General features: G+C 48.9%; 1 protein-coding gene across 6 annotated transcripts in view; it reads left to right on the top strand.

Annotated features, from left to right (window-relative positions):
* The first annotated feature begins 4,423 nt into the window (after positions 1-4,423).
* ERGIC3 (ERGIC and golgi 3) overlaps positions 4,424-13,407 on the top strand; it is an 84,942-nt gene continuing 75,958 nt past the window's right edge. Inside the window, exons 1-2 of one of the 6 annotated variants that reach the window (XM_075901423.2) lie at positions 4,596-4,736; positions 6,840-6,973. Coding sequence is in view for 5 of the 6 variants with exons in the window: in XM_075901424.2 (XP_075757539.1) it covers positions 4,649-4,736 (88 nt within the window). In the remaining variant the exon portion in view is untranslated. Of the gene's footprint in view, positions 4,737-6,839; positions 6,974-13,407 lie in introns of all 6 variants that reach the window. The other 5 variants (XM_075901424.2, XM_075901419.2, XM_075901420.2 and 2 more) reach the window with 5 other exon arrangements.

The following is a 13,407-nucleotide window of genomic DNA, read 5'->3' as shown; positions in this document are numbered from 1 at the left end:
CTGGCCTTACCAGTTTTGTGTCAGCAGAGGGCACCAGAGCCCAGCCCTGGGCCACAGCAGGACCTAGGCAGGGCTTGGCAGGGCTGCTAGCACACTGCACGGGGTGGGGTGTGTGTGTGTGTGTGTTTGTGCGCGCGCGCGCAGGGGGGGTGTGAGTGTGCAGAGGGGTGTGTGTGAGTGTGCAGAGGGGTGTGTCTGTGTGTGTGCGTGCACGCAGAGGAGTGTGTGTGCGTGCGCGCAGAGGGGGGTGTGTGTCTGTGTGTGTGTGTGTGCAGAGGGGTGTGTGTGTGTCTGTGTGTGTGAGTGTGCAGAGGGGTGTGTGTGTGTGCAGGGGGGGTGTCTGTGTGTGTGTGCACAGAGGGGTGTGTGTGAGTGTGCAGAGGGGTGTGTCTGTGTGTGCGTGTGCGCGCAGAGGGGTGTGTGTGTGTAGAGGGGTGTGTGTGTGTGCGTGCAGAGGGGTGTGTGTGAGTGTGTGTGTGTGTGTGTGCAGAGGGGTGTGTGTGAGTGTGTGTGTGTGTGTGCAGAGGGGTGTGTGTGAGTGTGTGTGTGTGCAGAGGGGTGTGTGTGAGTGAGTGTGTGTACAGAGGGGTGTGTGTGAGTGAGTGTGTGTGTGTGCAGAGGGGTGTGTGTGAGTGTGTGTGTGTGTGTGCAGAGGGGTGTGTGCAGAGGGGTGTGTGTGAGTGAGTGTGTGTACAGAGGGGTGTGTGTGAGTGAGTGTGTGTGTGTGCAGAGGGGTGTGTGTGTCTGTGTGTGTGCAGAGGGGTGTGTGTGTGTGTGTGTGTGTACAGAGGGGTGTGTGTGTGTGTGTGTGTGTGTGTACAGAGGGGTGTGTGTGTGTGTGGGCTCAGCACGGCATCGCCTCCCCAGCCTGCTCGCTTTGGCGCCAGTGTCAGTGGAAGTGGCCTGAGACGTAGATCACATAGTCCAGCCACAGAAATGGCAACCGTTGAACGGAGCCTATTGCTAATGCTCCCGAACAGGGCAGCCCCCCACGCGTGGGCGCCCGTAACCAGGCTCCGACTGGACTGTACCCACTACAGGTAGCTAATACTGAGTTAGCTCGGTTCGTTTGGGTCCCAGGGCCGCTGCCCCTTCGGGAGCCTGAGAGCCCAGTCTGTCTCACGAAGGCCCCACCAGGCTTTTGATTAGTAACCCAGCCCCTGGCACTAGTGAAAGTTACCCAAGCTCAGTCAGAGGGGCCCAGGGAGAGACACAAGCTGCTGCCGAGAGAGGCCCGAGTCCGAGAGCGAAGGGAACCAAGCGGGTGAGGGCTCTGGGGAACCCACCAGATTGGGGAGCCTACAAGAGGTGCCCTTTGAGTGGGAGGAGCCTCCTAGGTGGTCGGCAGGTGTCTAAAATGGCCTACTCCCAGCCAGCAGGTCTCCCTGGGGTTGGCTGGAAGCCTTGGCCAGGCTCAGCTGCTGTCCCTGGAGAAGCATTGCAGTGACAGATCTCCCCGACGGGGGCCTAACCCCAGGGGCCCGCGGAAGAGCCTGGACAGAGGAGAGCTCTGGCCTCCGGTGGGGGACGAAGACTGGCCTGGCCCCCCAGCTCAGCTGCAGGCGGGAAAGCTTTGTGTGCCTTGTGCATTAGTTCTTCTGTCAGGAAAAGAGGCCTGCAAAAGAGGCAGGCACCTAGTGGCCAGTCTGGACTTGATGCCCTAGCTGAGGGACTGTGATGGACTGTTTGCTCCCTACACTGGCCCTGAGGGGGCAAATCAGGCCTAAGTAAGTGCCCAGGCTGTAGGTGGAGGAGGAGGCGGGGAGCAGGGACTGATTAGATCCGAGGCTCAGTTGGGCAGGGACAGGCAAGGCCTATAAACCAGGCAGCTGGCGCCAGATGGGCTTGCAGGGAAGGAGCCTGCAGTCATACCCTAGCAGAAGGGCAGGGTGTCTGGGCTGGAGGCACTTAGTCTCTGGTTAGTCCTTGGGAGGGCAGAGTCTGCACTGGCAAACCCAGAGAAGGGGGAGAGCCAGAGAGGTGAAAAAGGCTCAGGGAGGTTATGGGGTTGGTCAGTTCTTGGCTGCTGTTGAGAGGGCCCCTGAGCTGGGACAGGGATTAGAGAATGGGGCTTGGGTGTTTCAAGCACAGGCCTGGGCAAAATACTGAACGCAGAAACGCAACTGCGGGGCACTGTCTCTTTATGAGTCCGGAGGGGAGGGGGGAAGATTCAGATGCTGCTTCCACCCCCAAACACAATCTCATTGACCAGTTTCTGGCCAGAAACCGGCCAATAGGAGCTGCTTGTTTGAATAACAGGCAGCCAGGAAGCAAAACCCCTCTCCCCTCCTGCTCAGTTACTCGCTTAAGCACAGGGCTGAGCAGGCAGAAACATTTTAAGCTCTGCAGGTCTTTAGCTCTGCCGGCAGGCAGGCTGGTTTGGCTGCTGGCTGGTAAGTCTCCTGGCCAGAGCCTGCCTCCGGCACTCCAGCCCCTCCCTGCCCCAACCGTCTGCCCCCAGCTCCTGCCCCGCTACTCACACCCACACCCCTCCCAGATCTGGCACCCTAATATTCTGCCTGAGATTACAATCCCCTCCTACACTAGATCACATCTGGCTATGGAGATGAAAATCGATGATTTTCGTGGAGGCTCAGGTAACTGGGTTTACAAATTTATGAGATGAAACAACCTTTCAGTTCAAGCACGGACAAGTGTTGGGCAATGACTTCCTGATGAATAGGAGAAGATGGATGATTTCAGAGATTTTATCCATCAAGAAATTAACCAGCTGGGCCTGAAACCAAATGGCAGCATTAACATGGACGAGGTGCCCATGTCCTTTGATATACCTGCAATTCGGTCGGTTGCTGCAACTGGAGTGAAGACAGTCAGTGTAGCAATCACAGGTAATGAATGCGCCTGTTTTAGTGTCGTATTGGCATGTAGGGCAGGTGGTGAGAAATTAAAACCGATGGTAATTGTTAAGAGAGTGACGATGCCTCAAGAAAAACTACCAGCCGGCATGTCTGTGGTCTGTAACAAGAAGGAATGGATGAACACAGAGGTGATGAAGATGTGGACAGATAGCTGCTTTCATGCACAAAGAGGCGGGTTTTTAAAACCCAAATCTCTGCTACTTTTTGATGCCTTGGCCGCCCATAAAGAAACTTCAGTTCAAAAATGTATAAACACTGATTAGGCCTCAGTTGGAGTATTGTGTCCAGTTCTGGGCACCACATTTCAAGAAAGATATGGAGAAATTGGAGAAGGTCCAAAGAAGAACAAGAATGACTAAAGGTCTAGAGAAGATGACATATGAAGGAAGACTGAAAGAATTGGGCTTGTTTAGTTTGGAAAGACTGAGAGGGGTACATGATAGCGGTTTTCAGGTATCTAAAAGGGTGTCACAAAGAGGAGGAAGAAAAATTGTTCTCTTTAGCCTCTGACGACAGGACAATCAGCAATGGGCTTAAATTGTAACAAGGGAGGTTTAGGTTGGACATTAGGAAAAAGTTCCTAACGGTCATTGATTAAACACTGGAATAAGTTGCCTAGGGAGATTATGGAATCTCCATCTCTGGAAATAGTTAAGAGCAGGTTAGATAGACATCTATCAGGGATGGTCTAGACAGTTCTGGGTCCTGCTATGAGGGCAGGGGACTGGACTCGATGACCTCTTGAGGTCCCTTCCAGTTCTAGTATTCTATGATTCCTGAAGAGAGGTTCCAAAGAGGATTGGGAAGTAGTGACGGATGGCAGAACAAGGCACAATGGTCTCAAGTTACAGTGGGGTGGTCTAGGTGGGATATTAGGAAAAACTATTTCACTTGGAGGGCAGTGAAGCACTGGGATGGATTACCCAGGGAGGTGGTGGAATCTCCATATTGAGGTTTTTATGTGTCGGTTTGACAAAGACCTGGCTGGGTTGATTTAGTTGCGTTTGGTCTTGCTTTGGGCAAGGGGCTGGACTTGAGGACCTCTGGAGGTCTCTTCCTGCCCTAGGAGTCTATAAAGGAGTGTGGGTTACGAAGGGAGGAGACAGAGGCCTGAGGGGTTCTGCGGACTGGGAAAAAGGAGGGATGGGGCTGTGGAGAGAAGGGGGGGGGGGACTGCAACTTTCCTGGCTGCTTTCTCCAGTCCCTTCTCACCACAGTGGAAGCTTGGGCTGGAGGACACAGGGTCTGAGGGATCCCATGGCTGGCGGGGTAGTGGTGTAGGGGGAAGGGAGGGGCGGGGGTTGGGGCTGAGAGATCCCCTGAGATCTCCCACTTGCTGAGACACGCAGGTCACAAGGTTATCACAGCAGGCAGCACTTTGGAAACTACAACTCCCAGGATGCATCGCGGAACGAAGTGACTCCCCTGGCGTTCCGCGTCCAGACTGCTCACGTCACTTCGTCCTTCACCAACTTCCGTTTCGCTAATGGAAGCTACTCGGGGCGCCCAGGGCGGCAGCATAGGGAGGGAGAGTCCAGTGTGGGATTGAGGCTGCGCGGGGCCCGGCAGTCTGGGGGGGGGGGGGGTGATGCCCGAACCCATCAGGGCTGAAGCGGCCACCCCACTGCCGCACCGTGGTCCCAGCCACGCCCCAGCACAGGGCGGGCTCCCAGGGTGCCCTGCGCCGCGAGGGGCTCCGAGCGGTCCTGCCCGGAAGTAGGGTCTGGCGCCCGGAAGTGGTTTTAGTTCCGGGTCGGGGTCGCCTCACTATGGAGTCGCTGTGGAGGCTGAAGCGGTTCGATGCGTTTCCCAAGACCCTGGAGGATTTTCGGGTCAAGACCTGCGGGGGCGCGTTAGGTGAGGGGGGGCCGGGCAGGGGGGGGGCCCGGCCGGTCCGAAGTTGTTCTGTGGGCTCAGGCCGCGACTTCCTCCGGGCCCATGGCTGCTCCAAGCCGGCGCCCTGTGCGCGGGAACGGGCTTCCCGGCCTCCCGCCCAAGGCAGCGGCGTCGGGAGCCGCTGGAGTCTGGCTGGCTGCAGCGCCTCCCGTGCCCGCAGGGAGCTGCCGCACTGCCCTTGGAAGGGGCCCGCAGCCCCTGCCTGCGCTGTCCCTGTAGGTCACTTCACCGCCACTCACTGCTGGCGCCCTGCGCCTCCTCCCCGCCACCATTACAGTGCAGAGTGTTTGATCATCTCATATCCAGGCTGGTGTCCCCAGCTGGAGTTTGTGGGCTGGTGCCACATGGGGTAGGAGGGACATAGATCCCTGCTTTCAGTCTGGTATGCACACATGCCTTCCTCCTGACTGATTCTTTCTTCCCTGCTTCCTGTTCTTATTTTTCTCCATTCCTCTTGTTTTTACCACTCGCAGGCGTAATCTGACCAGTGCTAGCTCAGCCAGCGACAGCAACAAGGGATGGAGTAGGGTGGAAGCTGTTCATTCTTTATTCAGGCCCCAGAACTTGGCCTAGAACCTGTTTCACAGTCATATGGTTCCTATTTTAACTCTGAAGGTGATCAGTGGGCACAGTACTTGACTCCTCCTCAGCTTTAAAACTTCAAATAAAGGAAGCTTTGGGGGTAGCTGAGTTAGTCTGTACAGGATAAACTTAAAAAACCACAAATGGTCTGGTAGCACTTTAAAGACTAACAAAACATGTAGATGGTATCATGAGCTTTTGTGGACACAGCCCACTTCTTCAGATGACCAGAGTTTTACTTTACAAATAAATTGTGTGCTTCCTTCTGCCTATGTCATCCTTCCAGGCAAGATTCTGCAAGCTCTCGGTTTTTTTGTTAGTTGTTTTGTTTGGGACGTTTTAGGCAAACCATTGGTGTTCCACTTGCACCCTTATACATCTTACCCATTTGAACTAAGACATGAGAGACTGTGTTGTTCTTTAAGACGTGCCTATTTGTATCTGTGTAGAATACCCAAGTATTTATATGCAGAGGTTCTGTAGTGCAGAAATGTAGAGCAAAGTAGTGATTCAGTCAGTCAAGGAGCCTGTTGGTGACAGTAGCCAGTACAAACTAGTTCAGAGCAAAGAACAAGAAACCTCCCAATGGGTTATTCTGGAATAATCAACATATAGGGAAGTTATTGCTGAGTCTTGCCAGGTGTTGGCTGATGCCGTAAAGCAGGAGGGTTTGCCTTATGCAAATACATATGTTTAAATAATAAAGTCAAAAGCATCCTATAAGAAGAATATTGAAGTAGCAAAGTCAATTCCTTCAAAATTAGGAAATACCAGAGTCAAGGTTGCCCATGACATCTTAATGCTGTCACCTCCCTCCTCCCCTGCCAGTGGTCTGTTATGATACTGTCTTTAATTATATGAGCCCATATGGTTTTCCAAAGGATCCTGGCCTTGTTCTGGAATAAGTAGTGTAATGGAGCCACAAAATAAATGCTATCCAGGTTTGAACAGTCTCTTGGAGGAACCCCTTGGATGTACCAGATCCCCAGGAATCTCATCCTTCCCTCAGGGTAGGTCATTTGGCTTGACTGCCTTCAAAGATTGAACCATTGAGGCTTCAGTACTGCTGCTTTGTACTGTGAGTTCAGAGAGTTCACATCCTTGAAGATCTCCTGAGTAAGTCAGGGTTGTCTCTTGCCATCTTTCCAATGTTTCCTCCTCATTGGGATAGTTTTCTTTTGTGCAATTAATAATGTGTCTTTAAAAAACTTCCTGCTCTCCTGAGCACTTTTTCCTTACACTTGCTTCCCACAGGATAATCATAGAATTTGACGAGACCTCAGGAGGTCATCAAGTCCAACTCCCTACCCAAAACAGGACCAACACCAACTAAATCATCCCAGCCAGGGCTTTGTCAAGCCGGGACTTAAAAACCTCTAGGGATGGAGATTCCACCCCCGCTCTAGGGAATCTATCCCAGTGCTTCACCACCCTCCTTAGGAAATCTTTTTTCCTGATATCTAACCTAGACCTCTTCCACAGCAACTTGAGACCACTGCTCCTTTGTCTGTCATTTGTCACCACTGAGAACAGCCTCTCTACATCCTCTTTGGAACACTCTCCCCACCCAGAAGTTGAAGGCTGTTATCAAATCCTCCCTCACTTTTTTCTTCAAGGTGAATTTGATTTTAAATAAAATTTATTTAAATCACTACTCCAGGAAGACTGGATTTAATCATGGTATTCTATATCATAGAATCATAGAGCTGGAAGAGGCCCCGGGAGGTCATCAAGTCTAGGCCCCTGCCCAAGGCAGGACTCCATCCCAACTAAATGAACCCAGCCAGGGCTTTGTCAAGCTGAGACTTAAAAACCTCTAGGGATGGAGATTCCACCACCTCCTTAGGTAACCCATTCCAGTACTTCACTACCCTCCTAGTGAAATAATTTTTTCCTAATATCCAACCTAGACCTCTCTCACTATAACTCCTTGTTCTCCTTGTTCTGCCATCTGTCACTACTGTGAACAGCCTTTCTCCATCCTCTTTGGAACCTTGCTTCAGGAAGTTGAAGGCTGCTATCAAATCCCCCCTCACTCTTCTCTTTTGCAGACTAAACAAACATAAATCCCTCAGTCTCTCCTCATAGGTCATGCGCTCCAGCCCCGTAATCATTTTGGTTGTCCTTCGCTGGACCCTCTCCAATGTATCCACATCCTTTCTGTAGTGGGGGGCCCAAAACTGGACACACTAGTCCGTATGTGGCCTCCCCAAAGCCGAATAAAGGGGAATAATCACTTCGCCGGATATGCTGGCAATGCTCCTTATAATGTACCCTAATATGCCATTAGCCCTCTTGGCTACTAGGGCACACTGTTGACTCATCCAGCTTCTCATCACTGTAATCCCCAGTTCCTATTCTGCAGAATTGCTACTTAGCCATTCGGTCCCCAGCCGGTAACAATGCTTGGGATTCTTCCATCCCAGGTGCAGGACTCTACACTTGTCCTTGTTGAACCTCATCAGATTTCTTTTGGCTCAATCCTCTAATCTGTCCAGGTCACTGTGGACCCTATCCTGCTCTTCAATGTATCTACTTCTCCCCCTAGCTTAGAGTCATCCGCGAATTTGCTGAGGGTGCAATCCATCCCTTCATCCAGGTCTTTAATAAAGACGTTGAATAAAACTGGTCCTAGAGCAGATCCTTAGGACGCTCTGCTAGAAACCGACTGCCAACCTGACATCAAGCCGTTTGTCAGGCCCAACGGGTAGTGATCATCTAGCCAGCTTTCTATCCATTTTACAGTCCACTTATCCAATCCATATTCCTTTAACTTGCTAGCATGTATATTGTGGGAGACCGTGTCAAAAGCTTTGCTTAAAGTCAAGGTCTATCATATCCACTGATTTTCCTATCTCCACAGAGCCAGTTACGTTTATTCTTGTTGTTTTTTCTACCCTTAATACATATTTTTCACAACTCAGAGATAGATGTAGGTTTCATTTTTAGAAGGTACACACTACACATTTTAAATAGTGATTTATTTTGAAAATTTCTCAGATAAGTTTTATAGCTACACCTGAAAATGAATGATTTCATTTACCAAAGGTAATTGAAGCAGACATTTATGAATCATTGGTGAGATCTTTTTGAAGCTTTTCACAGTCTGCTTTGGTCTGAACTATCTTGAGTAGTTTGGTATCATCTGCAAATTTTGCCACCTCACTGCTTACCCCTTTCTTTAGATCATTTATAAATAAGTTGAATAGGATTGGTCCGAGGACAGAGCCTTGGGGGGGAACCCCACTAGTTATCTCTCCACTAGGAAAACTGACCATTTATTCCTACCCTTTGTTTCCTGTCTTTTAACCAGTTCTCAATCCATTAAAGGACCATCCCACTTATCCCATTATAACTTACTTTACTTAAGAGCCTTTGGTGAGGGACCTTGTCAAAGGCTTTCTGGAAATCTAACTATATAATATCTACTGGATCCCCCTTGTCCATATGTTTGTTGACCCCTTCAAAGAACTCTAGCAGATAAGTAAGGCGTAATTTCCCTTTACAGAAACCATGTTGACTTTCCCCCAACAAATTATGTTGATCTAAGTGTCTGACAATTTTATTCTTAACTATAGTTTCAACTAATTTGCCTGGTACTGATGTTAGACTTACTGGTTTGTAACTACTGGCATCACTTCTGGAGACCTTTTTAAATATTGGCATCATATTAGCTATCTTCCAGTCATTAGGTATGGAAGCCAATTTAAAGGATAGGTTACAAACCACAGTTAATAGTTCCGCAATTTCCCGCAGAACTCTTGGGTGAATGCCATCTGTTCCCAGTGACTTGTTATTGTTGTTTATCAATTTATTCCAAAATCTCTTCTAATGACACCTTAATCTGGGATAATTACTCAGATTTGTCACCTAAAAAGCATGGCTCAGGTTTGGGAATCTCTCCAGGTTAGTTGTGCAGTGCTGCCCCTTGAAACGCCTCCTCGGCATTTGAAAGGGATAGCGCCACATAGCTGAGCCAGGGATCAGCTGTGTGGCACTGTCCCTTTGAAACACCGAGGCAGCGTTCAAAGGGGCAGCGTCGCACAGCTTGTCCCAGGATCAGTCGTGCAATGCTGCCGTGTGTAGAGTCCAGGGTAAACTGGGGAGTCCCCAGCTAACCCCAGCTGCAGTCATGTAGGGACTCCCCAGCTAATCCCGGGTTCTACTGAAATGCCACACGGAGCCGGGGATCAGCTGGGGAGTCCCCACATAACCGCAGCTCTGCGTGGCATTTCAAGTCGGCAGCGAGGCATGGAGCCTAGGGGCTCCATGCTGTGCTGCCACTTTGAAATGCGTAAGAGCCCCCACTGGGGACTCTTGTACATTTCAAAGACGGCACACCATGTGCAGCCCGGAGTCAACGGGACTTCCTGCTGGCCCTGGGTATGACTGTGTTCCATTGATTGTCCTCATTCCACTAAGTTTCGATGATGCCTATTTTATCAGTATTTTCCTTAAATACGAGGCAATCTAATTCATCCATCTTATTATTTAGACTTCTAGCGTTTGTGTATAAGCACTTCAAAAATGTGTTGCTATGTATCTATCTGCCATTTCCTGATGTGTTAGACTTTTTCATTTGATTGTGTCTCATTTGATCTGATCTATACTTCCATCATCTCCTCCTGAATAGAATATAGCAAATCTCTATTAATAGACCCTCCTTTAAGAGCTGTCTCTGTGCAGTCCATGTGCTCCTCAACACCCAGGGTATGTCTACACTACCCCCCTAGTTCGAACTAGGGGGGTAATGTATGCATACCGAACTTGCTAATGAAGCCCGGGATTTGAATTTCCCGGGCTTCATTAGCATAAAGCCGGCTCCGCCATTTTTAAAAGCCGGCTTGTTCGAACCCCGTGCCGCGCGGCTACACGCGCCACGGGCTAGATAGTTCGAACTATGTAGCCATTCCGATCTATCTGTACACCTCGTTCCACGAGGCGTACAGATAGTTCGGAATAACTACATAGTTCGAACTACCTAGCCCGTGCCGCGTGTATCCGCGCGGCACGGGGTTCGAACAAGCCGGCTTTTAAAAATGGCGGAGCCGGCTTTATGCTAATGAAGCCCGGGAAATTCAAATCCCGGGCTTCATTAGCAAGTTCGGTATGCATACATTACCCCCCTAGTTCGAACTAGGGGGGTAGTGTAGACATACCCCCATTGGCTTTCCCCCAGCCCTTAGTTTAAAAACTGCTCTACAACCTTTTTAATGTTAAGTGCTAGCAGTCTGGTTCCATTTTGATTTAGATGAAGCTCAGTCTTCCTGTACAGGCTTCCCCCATCCCAAAAGTTTCCCCACTTCCTAATGAATCGAAACCCCTTCTTTCTACACCATCATCTCATCCACGCATTGAGACTCTGAAGCTCTACCTGTTCCTGTGCGTGAAACTGTAAGCATTTCAGAGAATGCTACTGTAGAGGTCCTGGATTTAATGTTTAATGCACTAAACATTAAAAAGGCCATAGAGCAGTTTTTAAACTAAAAGATGGTGGAAAGCCGATTGGTGCGGAGATGCACGTAAATTGGATGGAGACTTCTCTTAGAGGAGAATCCGTTGATAAAGATTCTCTAAGCTGTAGTCAGAAAGAGAGGAGGGGAGAGGACAAACCATGGGCCAGAGAAGACAAACAACCGCATATAAAGGAATCCAATGCATCAGGGAAGGGCAGACAAATAAGCAGGGGCAAATTTCTAAAGTGCTTCTACACAAATGCTAGAAGTCCGATTAATAAGATGGGTGAACTAGAGTACCTCGTATTAAAGGAGGAGATTGACACCATAGGCATCACTGAGACCTGGTGGAATGAGGAAAATCTGTGGGACACAATCATACCGGGATATAAAATATATCGAAAGGATAGAGCAGGCCGGCTGGGTGGTGGAGTGGCACTGTATGTGAAAGATAATGTAGAATCAAATGAAATAAATCTTAAATGAATCAACATGTTCAATAGAATCGCTATGGATAGAAATTCCATGCTCCAATAATAAGAAATTAGCAGTAGGGATATATTACCAACCACCTGACCAGGAGAGCGATACTGACATTGAAATGCTGAGGGAGATTAGAGAGGCTACCAAAATAAAGAACTTTATAATAAAGGGGGATTTTAATTATCCCCATATTGACTGGATACATGTCACCTCAGGAAGAGAAGCAGAGATGAAAATTTCTCAATAGCTTAAATGACTGCTTCTTGGAGCATGGATGAGCATGGTTAGGAATAGTCAGCATGGATTCACAAAGGGCAAGTCGTGCCTGACCAATCTGATTAGCTTCTATGATGAGGTAACTGGCTCGGTGGACATGGGGAAGTCAGTGGATGTTATATACCTTGACTTTAGCAAAGCTTTTGATACGGTCTCCCACAATATTCTTGCCAGCAAGTTAAGGGAATGTGGATTGGATAAATGGACAGTAAGATGGTTAGAAAGATGGTTAGAAGGCCGGGCCTAGCAGGTAGCGATCAACGGCTCGATGTCAGGATGGCGGTCTGTTTCTAGTGGAGTGCCCCAAGGTTTGGTTCTAGGACAGGTTTTGTTCAATATCTTTATTAATGACCTGGATGAGGGGATGGATTGCACCCTCAGCAAGTTTGCGGATGACACTAAGCTGGGGGGAGAGAGGGTCCAGAATGACTTGGACAAATTGGAGGATTGGGCCACAAGAAATCTGATGAGGTTCAACAAGGACAAGTGCAGAGTCCTGCACTTGGGACGGAAGAATCCCAAGCATAGTTACAAGCTGGGGACCAACCGGTTAAGAAGAAGTTCTGCAGAAAAGGACCTGGGGGTTACAGTGGATGAAAAGCTGTATATGCGTCAACAGTGTGCCCTTGTAGCCAAGAAGGCTAATGGCATATTAGGTTGCATTAAGAGAAGCATTGCCAGCAGATCCAGAGATGTGATTATTCCCCTTTATTTGGCTTTGGTGACGCCACATCTGGAGTATTGTGTCCAGTTCTGGGCCCCCCACTACGAAAAGGATGTGGAAGAGGGTCCAGCGGAGGGCAACCAAAATGATTAGGGGGCTGGAGCATATTATTTATGAGGAGAGGCTGAGGGACTTGGGTCTGTTTAGTCTGCAGAAGCAAAGATTGAGGGGGGATTTGATAGCAGCCTTCAACTTCCTGAAGGGAGGTTCCAAAGAGGATGGAGAGAGGCTGTTCTCAGTAGTGACAGATGGCAGAACAAGGAGCAATGGTCTCAAGTTGTGGAGGGAGAGGTCCAGGTTGGATATTAGGAAAAACTATTTCACTAGGAGAGTGGTGAAGCACTGGAATGGATTACGTAGGGAAGTAGTGGAGTCTCCATCCCTGGAGGTGTTTAAATCTCGGCTTGACAAAGCCCTGGCCGGGTTGATTTAGTTGGAATTGGTCCTACCTAGAGCAGGGGGCTGGACTCGATGACCTTCTGAGGTCTCTTCCAGCTCTATGGTTCTATGATTCTATGAGCTGATACAGGAACCCACAAGGGGAGAGGCAATTCTCGATTAAATCCTGAGTGGAGCTCAGGATCAGATCCAGGAGATAACCGTTGCAGGACCGCTTGGGAATAGTGACCATAATGTAATAACATTTAACATTCCTGTGGTGGGAAGAACACCTCAGCAATCCAGCACTCTGGCATTTAATTTAAAAAAGGGGAATTATGCAAAAATGAGGAGGTTAGTTAAACAGAAATTAAAAGGCACAATGACTAGAGCCAAATCCCTGCAAGCTGCATGGAAACTTTTTAAAGATATCATAATAGAGGCCCAACTTAAATGTATACCCCAAATTAAAAAACATAGTAAGAGACCTAAAAAAGAGTCACCGTGGCTTAACCACCATGTAAAAGAAACAGTGAGGGACAAGAAGGCATCTTTTAAGAAGTGGAAGTCCAATCCTAGTGAGATAAATAGAAAAGAACATAAACACTGTCAAATCAAGTGTAAAAATGTAATAAGAAAAGCAAAAAAGATTTTGAGGTACAGCTAGCCAAAAACTCTCAAAGAAATAAAATGTTTAAGTACATTAGAAGCCTGCTAAAAAACCTGTGGGTCC

This window comes from Pelodiscus sinensis, chromosome 17, assembly GCF_052426305.1.
Source record: "Pelodiscus sinensis isolate ZL-2025 chromosome 17, ASM5242630v1, whole genome shotgun sequence".
NCBI lineage: Eukaryota > Metazoa > Chordata > Testudines > Trionychidae > Pelodiscus > Pelodiscus sinensis.
Note: the sequence above shows the minus strand (reverse complement) of the source record. Positions and strands in the feature narration are given on the sequence as shown.